General features: G+C 40.0%; 1 protein-coding gene across 4 annotated transcripts in view; it reads right to left on the bottom strand.

Annotated features, from left to right (window-relative positions):
- Window positions 1-12,876, bottom strand: part of LOC126416283 (testis-expressed protein 2) — a 301,194-nt gene that overhangs the window by 149,722 nt on the left and 138,596 nt on the right. For all 4 annotated transcript variants that reach the window (XM_050083929.1, XM_050083932.1, XM_050083930.1 and 1 more), the window contains one exon: window positions 9,835-9,986. In XM_050083929.1, coding sequence (XP_049939886.1) covers window positions 9,835-9,986 — 152 coding nt within the window. The remainder of the gene's footprint in view (window positions 1-9,834; window positions 9,987-12,876) is intronic.

Here is a 12,876-nt window from a genome sequence, read left to right as displayed (position 1 = left end):
TTGGAACAAGAAGATAGAACTGATGAAGAGGGAGACTGTGGAGAAGAGTTTGTGAGATCAGTATGAGTGGAGGTATGGTAATGAGGAAGGGGTGGAGGTGTATGTGGTGCAGAGGGAGAGGTGGGTGTGGAGCAAGAGTAGTCGCTGGTGTGGTCTGGGGGCTAGTGAAGGCTGAGGCCAGGAAGATTATAGGGTTGATGTATGTGTTTCAAGAAAAACTACCATTTATGTGATTCAAAGAAGCTGGTGTTGGAGGTGAAGCAACCCCTGAATTCGAGCATGTTGTGCTGAGCAGTGCTTTTTGTCAGTGTTTAGGCTTTTTGAAATACAAGAAACAACCTATATCCATCTGTGGCTCTTAAAAGTTGTATATCATGAGTAAAGAGTTTAATATTCCATGATCAATGTTTGTACTTTATCTCTGCTATAAGAGATGATGTTTCTCATGTACGTACACATTTTCTCAGTGTTATTGACAATAATGTTTTGCAGTAACTGTAACCTGTGTGGTGGTGGTGGTGGCGGCGGGGGGGGTGGGGGGTGGGGGGGGAAGCGGGGGGGGGGGGGGGGGTAACCCATCGCTAGAGATCTTCAGTGTGTATTTTACAAATGAATTATGTCATCTGTAGTTTATTTTCACAAATTTTATGCAATTCTGCTTTTCTGCTGTTTAATTTAAAATGATTTGCCAGTATGTAGCATTTCATTCTTTCACTGTTCACTATATTATTTACTAACATCAGTTTTGTGCTCTCGACACAGATATCAGAATGTCTATTTCTTAGTGTCTATATGTTAATTAATTAATCACTCTCTTGCTTTCTGCCCATAATATATATTATGTACTTCATTACAACTCTCCATTATTACAAGAGGATCATCATAAGTCTTTATCTGGTAAGATCAAACAAAATCCCAGCTACATTCACAGCACCACTCTACAGTGTGTCAGCCAGTCAAGAAATATTTTAGGGAATGGGTTTAAAAAAAAGTTATTTCAAAGTCCCTAAACAAATCTATACAAGTTTTCTCCCAGAGCAACTTCAGCTGTGCCTATGTGACACAAGTTGCCTGTCTTTCAGAACCGAGGCAGTTCTGCCCAGTTAAAGCTAAATGCCTTGAGCCCTCTGCAAAAACTGATAGTGAATTCACACCATCAGTTTTAGCCAATAGCATGCATGGGAAACAGGTCACACTTGTGGAATCTGGAGGATTCTGGAGTGCACGACACAGTTGCCTCGCTCTCTTGTGATCCAGACCTTGAGCAGAACAGATGTCTTTCTTGGGAGGCACAGCCTCTGGCTCTGCGTTCCATGACCGGCCAATTACCACGAACCACCTCGCCCTTCCACTGCCCGTTTCAATTAGTTGTTCGACCTCCCAGACTGGCCTAAACCGGATAACTTCCAACCCTAGACATGCTCCCTTTATACCAACACTGACATATATTCTCTTTATTTTACCTAATTTCCTGTTCTATCATTTAAGGGCAGACCTGGATACCTATTTAATTGTCCTGACCATTCAAACTTCTGTACATTGTTGCCATAAGCTGGATATAACAACCTTCTTCCCCCTTTCCGGCCCATGTACAATGGTGTCAGAATCATGATTCATTCCCACCATTCTGTCCATAGGGGGCTACTTACTTTCGGTTCATGTTTGAAGATGAGTGGTTGGTCAGTATTCGCCACTGTTATTCCTCTACGAGGTCAACCTGGGTGCCTACTTCCTGCCTCTTGCAGTGTGCTGCACCAACACATGTACACCGAGTACAGCAAGCCATGTCTCACAAAAAACATGTGTGCTGCATGCCCTCCAGCCCCAAGATTCGACGTAGCCGCTAGTTAATTCTGAGCCGGGCATGGAAGCATGAAAGGAAAATGCACAATGTGTCCATGCCGCTGCTGTGGGTCACCGACTGCAGGGCAAGTTATTCATGGTTGACACAGTTTCCCTGCCACTGCCGCTGCCCATCAGCTGTGTGTCACCCAGATGCATCGCCTACTGACGAAGCCAGTTTGCTGAGTGCAGTGTGGCAGGCCAAAAAGCCTTGTTGCCATGTTCCAGCTGAAATGCTCACATCACGGGCTCTGCTTCTGTCACTCAGCTGCGCAGCCCACCTGCCGCCGCGACGCCCAGGGACACCACCCCCAATTCACCACCAGTCAGCTCCCTGCTGTCATCTCCATTAGGGTCCTGCCTCTGACGCCCAGAGCGAGTACTTTCAGCACCATGCAGCCAGCCGCCCTGCCGCCTGTGTCGCTGCTACACAGGTACCACGTGTGAACGGCCCTCACCCGCCACCCCACCGCTGCTGCCGCATTCTATGCATCATGACATGATGATTGCAGTGTAAGTGTAAAATATACTATGGCAATGCTGTCTTAAATTTTTATGAGTGTAGTTATTGTGAGTACACTGAATGTGTCATTGTTTCTAGATAAGCCCCCCCGGATGTATGTTGGCTGGATGTTAGTTTATACATATACTTCTGTTGCATCTGTAAAGTTCTTATATTTATTTTAAACTGTGTTGTTATCAAAGTATGCCATGACTAGTTGTAATGATGAGAAGATTTTTAAGGCATATTTTTGAGAGCTTTTGCTTAATCTCCAGAGATGTGCAGCTTGCACAATGTGTTTAACAACCACAGAGTCTCCCACGCATTCATGGCATTTTCTTCAATTTCATTTTCATGTCATAATCAATTCTTTTTTCTTGTACCTTTCCTATAAGCATCATTTCTGTGCCCTCTGATGAAAGTAGGTTCCTACTCCTCGTTCCAGAGACATGAGCGATTTAAGAGTTCTGTAGCCCCCTGTGCCTGCATACTGCATCTGCAAGGTTTCTGAAATTGTTGGCGCACTAAATCTTTTTACCTTGTTAGGGGTTTGTTTCTATTGTAAGACCAGACACAGATGCAAAATCAATGTCTAGGCCTTATAAGAAAAGCAGCAAACCATTAGGTTCTGACGATCATGGTACTGACCACTGTTTACTGTTGTTACTAGGCGACTTTAGGCTCAAAGTGCACACACAGTCATAATTACACGATTAGCTCTTGTGTTGCTGAAGCTGACAGGACACTGTGTGACATGCCAGATTGAAGAACAAAAGGATTAAACTTTTCCTGCCTTCTCTTTTTCATCTCTCTACATTCTCTTTCCCGACCTTCCATTGTTTTTCTGTCCACGCGTTCTGTTTTTTGTAAGTGGTAGTTGCTTGACTGGTTAACTCAATGTACAAAGTTAAGATGTATTACATCACGTACCGTAATAAGAGTTATAAAGAATGATGAAGGAAGATTGATCTGTTGTACCCCTGTAAGTTGATAAGAGAGGATATGACGACTTCTGGCTGTTATCCCCCAGAGTGTGGTGAAGTTTTGTTGTTATGATGTGATGATGTGATGTAAGACGTTGTTGTATTGAGGTTATTTGTGAGCAGGCAAGAGGTCTGTGGGTCATGTGGTTGAAGGTAATTATGCACAGGCGAGAGTTCCTGTGTGAGTTGTTTTAAGTGATGTTATTTCTGTTGTACAGATAATATTTTGTTGTGGAAGCTGAAGAGGATACAATGAATGGTAATTATGTTGCTAATTATATGAGAGAAGATTATTCAGTGATGTTAAACAATCTATTTTATGCTGGTGCCCCAGAGGTCAGAGCAGAACCGTTAACCATGAGTCATTTTACTGCACAGCGAGTTTCCAGTTGAGACAATGTTTTTGGAATCATTTAAATTGCAGGCTACATTATCACGTAACACTTACTACAAGCAGAGACCGCATGGTGCAAACACGTGGGCTGGCACAGTTGTCGCCTTGTGATAAGCCAGACGTGCCCCACATGCTACCACTTCTGTCCCTTTTCATCATCTGGACTGTCATAAATTAAGTCTAATTTTCATTTGATTTATAAGTCATGTATTGCATAGGTTTTGAGTGAAATATACTTAGAGTATTATATAGGACATAAATGTTAAGTGCTGTAAGGAACAGTTAATAGTTTTGTGAGACAGATGGCCCAAGTCCATAACTATTAGTATTGTATGAAAGTTTTAAGTATTTCTCAAGATTTGGAGGTGTTTCAAGGTAAGCTCTCTCATCTACTGTATGTGTCTTTGTCATTTGATGAATTAAGCCATTTGCATTATTCAGTTTTGTTGCAGAATTTTGCTTTTATTGACAAAGTTTTTGTTTTGTCTTTCAAAGGAACACACCAAGTTTACCTTACTAAAATTTTTATACAATGCTACTTATTACAAGTCTGCTTTGTCGAATGTTTCATTTGTTGTCAAGCCTAAAATATGCAGTCCTCTTTGCGGCATCTATTCTATTTGTCTATTCCTTATCGCACCTCGGTCCTTCTGTATCAAAATTATTGTCCTCTTGGGGCGACTCTGTTGCAGTTTTTATGCAGACAACAAAGTCCTAAAATGGATGCCCAGCTTTTTCTGAATTTTGTGTTTGCTGAAAATCGACACAGAGACGGACTAAGTCATCGTACTTCTGTTTCAAAATTGAAACAAGTACTGTAATCACAATCTAAACTGAGCCTTCTTAAACATCATTTACTGTGCTGCCTTGCATTTAGTTTTGTCATACAAAAGTTAAGAACCTTTCATGTACAAATTTGGTGTCACTCTGTACTTGGTGTTTGATGGTCTGTTAGCCAGCATTGCCTTACTCTATTTTTGCGTGTACTTAGTGTCATACCACTGGTACACACCAACTGCTGTACTTCAATAAACGTTTTCTTCAAGCTCGCCTTATTGAACATACAGCTGCTGTGCTGAGTGCTGAAAGTGCCACCTCCCCTTCACACCTCTCACACTTCCTCATCCCTACCTCTCCACTTTTTCCCCTCCCACAAGACATGCGTAACACTGCAGATAATACCCCCCTTGATCACCCTACCAGAGAGAAGCACCATTAAAGTTTGTCGACACCACACACATCTCTCCTTCCCCGCCGGACAAGCCATGTGCTCTTCTCCCATTTGTTACAAACAGTGCGTGCGCATCTGTCACACAGAACCACATTCTAGCAGTGAATCTTTTCATATTTCATCAACCGATCATAAACTCACTGCATTCTATTCCTTCTTTTATGTGAAGTTTTATGAATAGGACGAGGATACTTTTAGCTGTTTTGTCACTATGGACACACATTTTAATTACATTTTCTAGAGTTTTGCCTTGTGTTTCTCCATGCCTATAATGTTGTTTTACAAGCTTGTGTTATGCCAATGAAGGTCCCCTGATAATCTGAAAACTGTATACTCTAAGAACAGCTGGAAGGACAGATTTTTTTCTTGAACTTTGCCATTTTAGAGGAAAAAATAAGATTGTAAGCGATCCTCATTTTCAATTGATAATCCAACAAGTGACATTATGATTTGTCCTTCTGAATTTCTAGTTGTAATTTTAGCTACGGAGAATAGTTTATTAATAATTACAGAAGTTATTGTATTTCTGCACAAAATTTGACAAGTAAATATTTTACTATTTCCTTAACTCAAGAAATTTGATAAACCTGACTGCATGTAAGTCCATTCCCACTTATACTAAATGAAAACAATTATAACAGATCCCTCCTATAGCTTTAAAGCCACTACAAGTGCAAACCATCTTTCTGGGGAGTGACTGACACTCTTTTGTAAACAATTTGAGTCAAAACTCCTCTGGAAGGGAAAGGAATGTACAGGGTGGCAGCCAATCAAGGAATATTTTAGGGAACTGGTTTAAGAAATTTTACTTCAAAGGCCCCAATAAAATCTTTTCAAGTTTTCTTCCAGAGTAACTTTGGCTGTGCCTATGTGACACAAGTTGCCTATTTTTCAGGACTGAGACAGTTCTTCCCAGTTAAAGCTACTGACAAGAGACACCTTGAGCCCTCTGCACGAACTGCTAGCAAATTCACACCATCGGTTTTAGCCAATAGCGTGCGTGGGAAACAGCTCACGTTTGTGGAATCTGGAGGATTCTGCAATGCAGAACACAGTTGCCTCACTTTCTTGTGATCCATACCTCGAGCAGAATAGATGTCTTTCTTGGGAGGCAGAGCCTCTGGCTCTGCATTCTATGCCGGCCACCAACATCAATCAACATGAAACGCCTCCCCTTCCATTGCCAATACTGCCCATTTCAATTTGTTGTTCAACCTCCTAGATTGGCCTAAACCTGGTAACTTGCAATCCTGGGTGCGCCCCTTGTATACCGTACAATGAAATATATTCTCTTTACTTTACCTAATTTCCTGTTCTATCATTTAACGGCAGCCCTGGATCCCCACTAACAAGTCCTGACAGCTCGACCTGCAGTACACTGTAAGCCAGGTGGAACAACCTTCTTCTCCCTTCCCTGCCCTTGTACACCACTATGCTTACACCTACGGCAGATAGAAAAAATATGAACATAGTAACAACATAAATTCTGGCATATTTACAAGTGGAGTGCCATTGTGCACTAAATGTACAACAAAAATTACTGGCACTTCTATTTGACAATACTCATGATACCTGTGCTACCTAGTGTCAGAATAATGTTTCGGAATCCCTGGCTCATCAAAATAAACGACTGACAGAGTTCTGTTGCACTGTGTTTTTGTAAAGAATTTAAGATACTATGTCCTCTTCGAGCTTATATCTTGTCCTTCACATTTCTCATTTGTTTCATCTGACACATTTTAAAATCAAATATTATATGCAGAACACTTTTTCTGTGAACTACTTTGCTGGCCTTCAACTCCAGTATCTTCTTAGTATTATATAAACTGTCACCTAACAGTAAACTTATCTACATTATTAAAGTACTTTTATTGTGAGCACATTCTCTCTACTTGAAGGGAGTGAATACTCATGCGCAATCTCCTCAGTAACGTATCACTTGTTCCAGATTTTTGCATGTCATCATCTTCCTCACATTAACATTTTTATGATTTTACACCACCTCGTCTCTAGGTCAGCACTGCCACTCCTTTCCCTTTCCCATCATTAATAAATTTAATGATGTTCACAGTAAGCCATCTATGAAAGGCATATGGAATCATTTTCAGTGTTTCCAATGTGAAATAACAATGCATATTATTCTCAATCAGAACATGACTGTACCTACCCACTCAATCCACTTATATCTGTTTATAGCCTGGATATCAGTTACTTTAATAAGCATCACCGAAGTGCACTTTGTTTTCTCTTATTTATGATGTGAAAGTACATTTCTTGTTGCTCCTGCTTTTGGGTTTATACAAATGTGGTTATTCATTTTTCTTAGTTACGATAGCTCCTTTTCTTGTTCAAATGTTAATTTATCTTGTGCTGCACTGTGTCTGTGTCCCTATCTTCATTTCTGTCCATCTCCTCCTTGCTCTCTATTTGCCCACCTATTCCTCCTTCCCCCTATTCCTGTCCATCTTCTCCTCCTCCCCCCCCCCTCTCCATCTCCTCCTATCACCTCTCTCTATCCATCTCCTTTCCACTTTCTATGTCCATTTACTCCCATCCCTCTGTCCATCTCCTCTTCCCCACTCTCTCTGACCTTGAGCTCTGTTTATGATTATTGCAAATTCAGATTATGTAGTATTATTCTAAGTGTAAGCTGATAAGCCATTAATACAACTATCCTGTTTGCTAACAATGTTACACTAATTTATATAAATCCTATATTTATCCAAACATTGATTATACTAATGAAAAAATTTGCAGCACATTGGCTGGGTACTTTTTGAAATTTTTGGTAACAATATTTTCCCTTTATATATTACATATATAGTTATACATTATATATATTAAAAACATACAGCTCATGTTTGTCTGACTGTTCATTAAAGAGTCTTGTGTGAAAATCTAAAGTAAACTGGTCAAGAACTTAAGACATTTTTGGTAAAACGTATAACTGTTATATAAAAACGTGTGTATTCGAATCCAATATTATGTCAAATTTTGAAGCAATTGATGAAAAACTTTCACAGATTTAAGGTTTTGAACAAATTAACATTTACATTTTTATACAGGTTTCCCTTTAATTATTACTTATACATTTACATACTGTATGTGGCATACCAGAATAGGTATATAAAAACACACACTTATTCGAAAGCAATGTTGTGGCAAGATTTCATAGCAATTGGTGAAGAACTTTCAGAGATTTACAATTCTGAACAAACAAACATTTACATTTACATTCCAGTCCAAGCTGCCGGAGATGGCGCTCAGGTGTGCATGATGTGCTTGCTTGTGAAACTGAATTGTGTGTGTTTCTAGTTTCTGACAAAGGTTGTGGTCATAAGGTAATGTGTAACTGAAGCAATTGGTGCAGAACTTTCTGAGATTTAAGATTCTGAAGAAACGAACACTTACATTTTTATATAGACTTCCCATATAATTATTACATATGTATTTATATACTAAATGTGATGCTCCAGTCGGTATATAAAAAATTGTGTATTTAAATGTACCTTGGTGCAAGACAGAATAATGTCACAAATTCAAAACCTCAAAATTACACTATTTTTACATTTATTTTACAAAAGTATAACTAAATTTTTTTAATTTTAGACTTCTGCAAAAGTTTCTGCCTCATGAAAACAGAGCAAGATAGACATTGTCTGTTGGAGTAACTCACAATTTTCCAAACAAACATTTCTCTACAGAAAGTCGTATTTGAACAATCCTAGCTGGCCTCGAGGAGTTACTTTCTAAGGAGTGTTTCACATCCTGGAGGAGCACTTTGGGAACCAAACCCTAGTTCTGGGTTAATCAGAGGCCACTGGCATGGGCCTCGATTGGCTGCCATATTCTCCAGATCTGAACACAAGAGACTCCTTTTTGTGAGGCAACATTAATGGCAAGGCGTACAGCAATAACCCCAAAACCATTGCTGAGCTATAAACAGCCATTCAGGAGGTCATCAACGGCACCCATATTCCGACACTTCAGCGGGCCATGCAGAATTTCACTATTCATCTGTGCCACATCATCGCCAATGATGGCAGGTGCATAAAACATGTAATAACCTAGATCCTAATATCAGTAGTGACATTTACATGTTGAATAAAGTGAGTGCATGCCATAGTTTGTAACTAATTTACATTTTTCTATTCATATAGTTCAATAAGTGTCACCCTGTGCATGCAATGCACTTGGCTTTCACTCTTCTTAACTAGTGCACATTGTTTTAGCATCAATCTCAGTCTTGCATATTACCCTGTCTTCCACCTTTGAGCTCTCAAGTTTTCAAATCTCATCTGGTGCAGTCCCCAACTATCATCCATTTCTGTTCATACTGTCTGGTAAGACAATCCTGAGCCAAGGTTCTGGGTGACTTTTCAAACTCTATCCCTTTTCTTAAACCTCTCCTGTTTCTTTCCATTCACCCCTCTTCCTTCCCTTTCAACCCTTCTGCCAGAAGGAGGAGCCGTTGGCTCCAAAAGCTTGCCTAAGTTAAACCTTTTTTGTATGTGTGTTCTGCTGCTGCTTGGTGAGTGGGTCTTTTATCTATCCAATTACATTACAATGTATCTTTTTATGGATACAGGATAAATTAATTACAAAGACATTTTAAGCAAGTTTGCCATGTTAAGCCTGGCAAGCCAACTGCATTCCATGAGATTATTGTTTCAACAATAGTTTTAGTGATGAGAACTGTGAATTGTGTTGGAGAGTCTTTTACTTTTTTGTTAAAAGAATATTTCTATCACTACATCTACATCAAATCATCACTGCAAAGTGAAAGATTCATTCTGATACATGAATTTTCTTGTGTCATTAAAAAATCATGTATACCAAAAGAAAACACATTCATCAAACACTGCTGAAATATTTTACTCACCTAAAGAAGAATTTTCATTTATAGGATCAAAAAACAATGTTGAGTCACTCTCGAATTCTGAATGTTCTTCCCCAGTTTCCTTCATGACGCTCGCTGCACTACTAGCAGCTTGATGCAACACTATACAGATAGGATATTTCTTGCTCCAGAGCCTGTAAGGTCAAAATGTCATTAGGCAAAGACACAACAGGAAAAATGAATTATTTCAAAGAACATCAGATCCCACCACAAAACGTAAATAAAAAAATGTGGATTTTCTGTTCATTGGAAAAGAGAGAATTAAAATAAATATGTCTATGAAGAGGGATGTTGACTGAACAAAAAACTGACTACATCCATTACATTTGCACTAGAGTGGACTACTTTCTACCTTAGGAATTTCTTCAACACACCACAAACTAGAAGCACATGGAAAAATTCTGGCTGTATTCACAATGCTTTTTTTTCTGTCTGTGGGTGGTGGATGACTGACTTGCCAGAAGTTAAGCTTGTGGGAGACAGCTTTCCTTGCAGCAACAACAGAAACACTGAACACATGTATGTGCCAATACACTAAGTCACAGATTTCTTATTTGGGGGTTTCTTCTTATTTGTATTGTTGATGTCTGGTAAGGCAGACTGTCAAAACTTTGGAGGTGTGACTCAGATCCAGAAAATCCACCATTCCTTATCTATCATTGCACAGTTTTTGCTACTGATCACTTGCATCTAACATCAATATAATAGAACCAAACAAAATATATTCTGTGTTCCCAGAATGAGATTTTCACTCTGCAGCGGAGTGTGCGCTGATATGAAACTTCCTGGCAGATTAAAACTGTGTGCCCGACCGAGACTCGAACTCGGGAGTTCGAGTCTCGGTCGGGCACACAGTTTTAATCTGCCAGGAAGTTTTATATTCTGTGTTGTTGAAACCCGTTGTGAGTGCACACTTCAGTAAGTTATGATTTCCACGTTTAACTTAAGGACACTTTCATTCACAGCATGGGTTCACAATAAATTTTGGTTCCGGCTAACAACTGAAAGATCACTCATGATCACATAGGACTGACAGAAACGAAGTGCTCTGGTGTAATACCAAGCCCATAGGGAAGACTCATTCTGAAATGGCTTCTGGAGTGACATCTGTAGGGCTGTACAGTGCAGCATACCATGAAGCAACACATTTACAGTACAGTGTGGTGTAGACATGAGTGTCCAGGCTGGTGTTGGTGAGTTCTGACTGATAGGCTATGAAGCTTAGCCAGCTTTCAGCCCAGAACTCAGATAGCAATTGAATGCTGCCATTGGAGTTGCACTCCACATTAAATATACAGGAGGAGGGAGGATCTCTGTGATCACTTGACGTGCAGATGAAACTTGCTTCCTCAACAGTGGTGCTGCCACTTTCCTGATGCAGACACTGCTCAAAAATGTGGCTTATGCCCCTAGAGGAGTAGCGCAGAATACTGTGGCCAGTAGACACAAGCTGGCAGGGCATGCATGGGAAGCGTAATTATGGTGGGGATTATAGGTAAATGCTGTAGGGGAATTCCGTGCACTGGAGTGCTGTTCTAAACAGAAGCCTACACTCACATTTTTTGTAAATATTAAGTGGGCGGCCTACACACCCACATTTGCATGGTGATCATTCAAAAAGATCTGCTGTCACCTCTGCTTTGGTTAATATCTAAGAAGAATTGCGCAAAAAATGCAGTGATTTATTTCTGTCTGGCTTGTTAACATTTGTAACTTTCAGAGAAACATCACGAGTGGCGAATTTTGAGTGAAACCGACACATTTCTCTTGTTGCCACGTTAAAATTCGCTTCTTCTGCCAAAACACAGCAGACTTTAGACCGTGTGACCTCACTAAAATGATGTGCAGATGCAACTCACAGAGAATCCTGAAACCATGGTTTATTAAATTCATTAAGTGAGGAACAGAGGAAAGCATGGTCAGTAGCTTAAGGAAAAGCATATCCTTGGTACAAAATAAATATTTAATGTCGTCACTCATGCTGTTCCAAAACCCATAGCATTTCTCACTTTACAGGCTATCGATCGCCCTCGCAAAATTACATTCATCAAAAAGGTCTGTAGTTAGTAGAATAACCCCGTAGATCATAAAGTTTTGCATGATAACCACATGGGAAAACACTCTCCTCTTTGTGTGCTATCATTTGCCAAAATCTTATTTGGGTGTCTCAAACCGTTTATGAAATAAGAGGGATGTTTTGGATATGTGACTCTGGCTTTATCACTGTTGTGGCATTATCACAAATGAGTGTGTTACAATGGATCAGTTTCCTTGAGATTGGTGACAGATAGAGATTTCCATCCAAGTCTAAAGAAAAATTCAGCATCTCAGGTAAATTTCATACACAGCAACATATTATGTAATAGACATTAAACACAAAATCACAGAGAACCCCATTTTTCACTGCAACTTTTTTCGATTTTCAAGCATTGTCTTACTTCCATATAAATATCACAATAACTATGACCATTAACGAAATGATGGGCACATCATCATGAGCCTGACGTATAAAGCTATACATAAGGCAAAAATGAATTTTTTTTACTGAATAGTACCTGTAAAATCATCTGATAAAGACTGCAGGGTGCACACCTCAATTCTGTCATCACTGGACAGCTGAAAGTAGCAAAAAGTGTAGTCCTCCCCTTGTGAACACACAAAGGAATTCGCCCAGCACTTTGGATGAAAACTGGTCGCTGCGCACATTCTAACAATCAGTGTATCAACAGACTGTTTGTAAGTAGTATTGTGCTCATAACACATGATGCTCTTGTGATATTTGTAAATGGCCTCTGGAGGAAAGGTGCCTGCAGACCAAGGGTAGGCAAACCCACAGGGCAAATATGTTGAGCTGAAAACATAACATAGTCAGCCTACAGCCAACGTACAGCACCCTTCCCTTAAGAAGGGGATGATGAATCCAAATCGATGAAGGCTGCATGTCCTGCATTGTATCTTCACATGGGTGACATGAGAGGTCCAACAGGACAGTGAGTCCACAGCAGCTGCAACCCAATCCCGTGA

This window comes from Schistocerca serialis, chromosome 8 (genome assembly GCF_023864345.2).
Source record: "Schistocerca serialis cubense isolate TAMUIC-IGC-003099 chromosome 8, iqSchSeri2.2, whole genome shotgun sequence".
NCBI lineage: Eukaryota > Metazoa > Arthropoda > Insecta > Orthoptera > Acrididae > Schistocerca > Schistocerca serialis.
The sequence above is the reverse complement of the archived record's forward strand: the minus strand, read 5'-3'. Positions and strand labels throughout refer to the sequence as shown.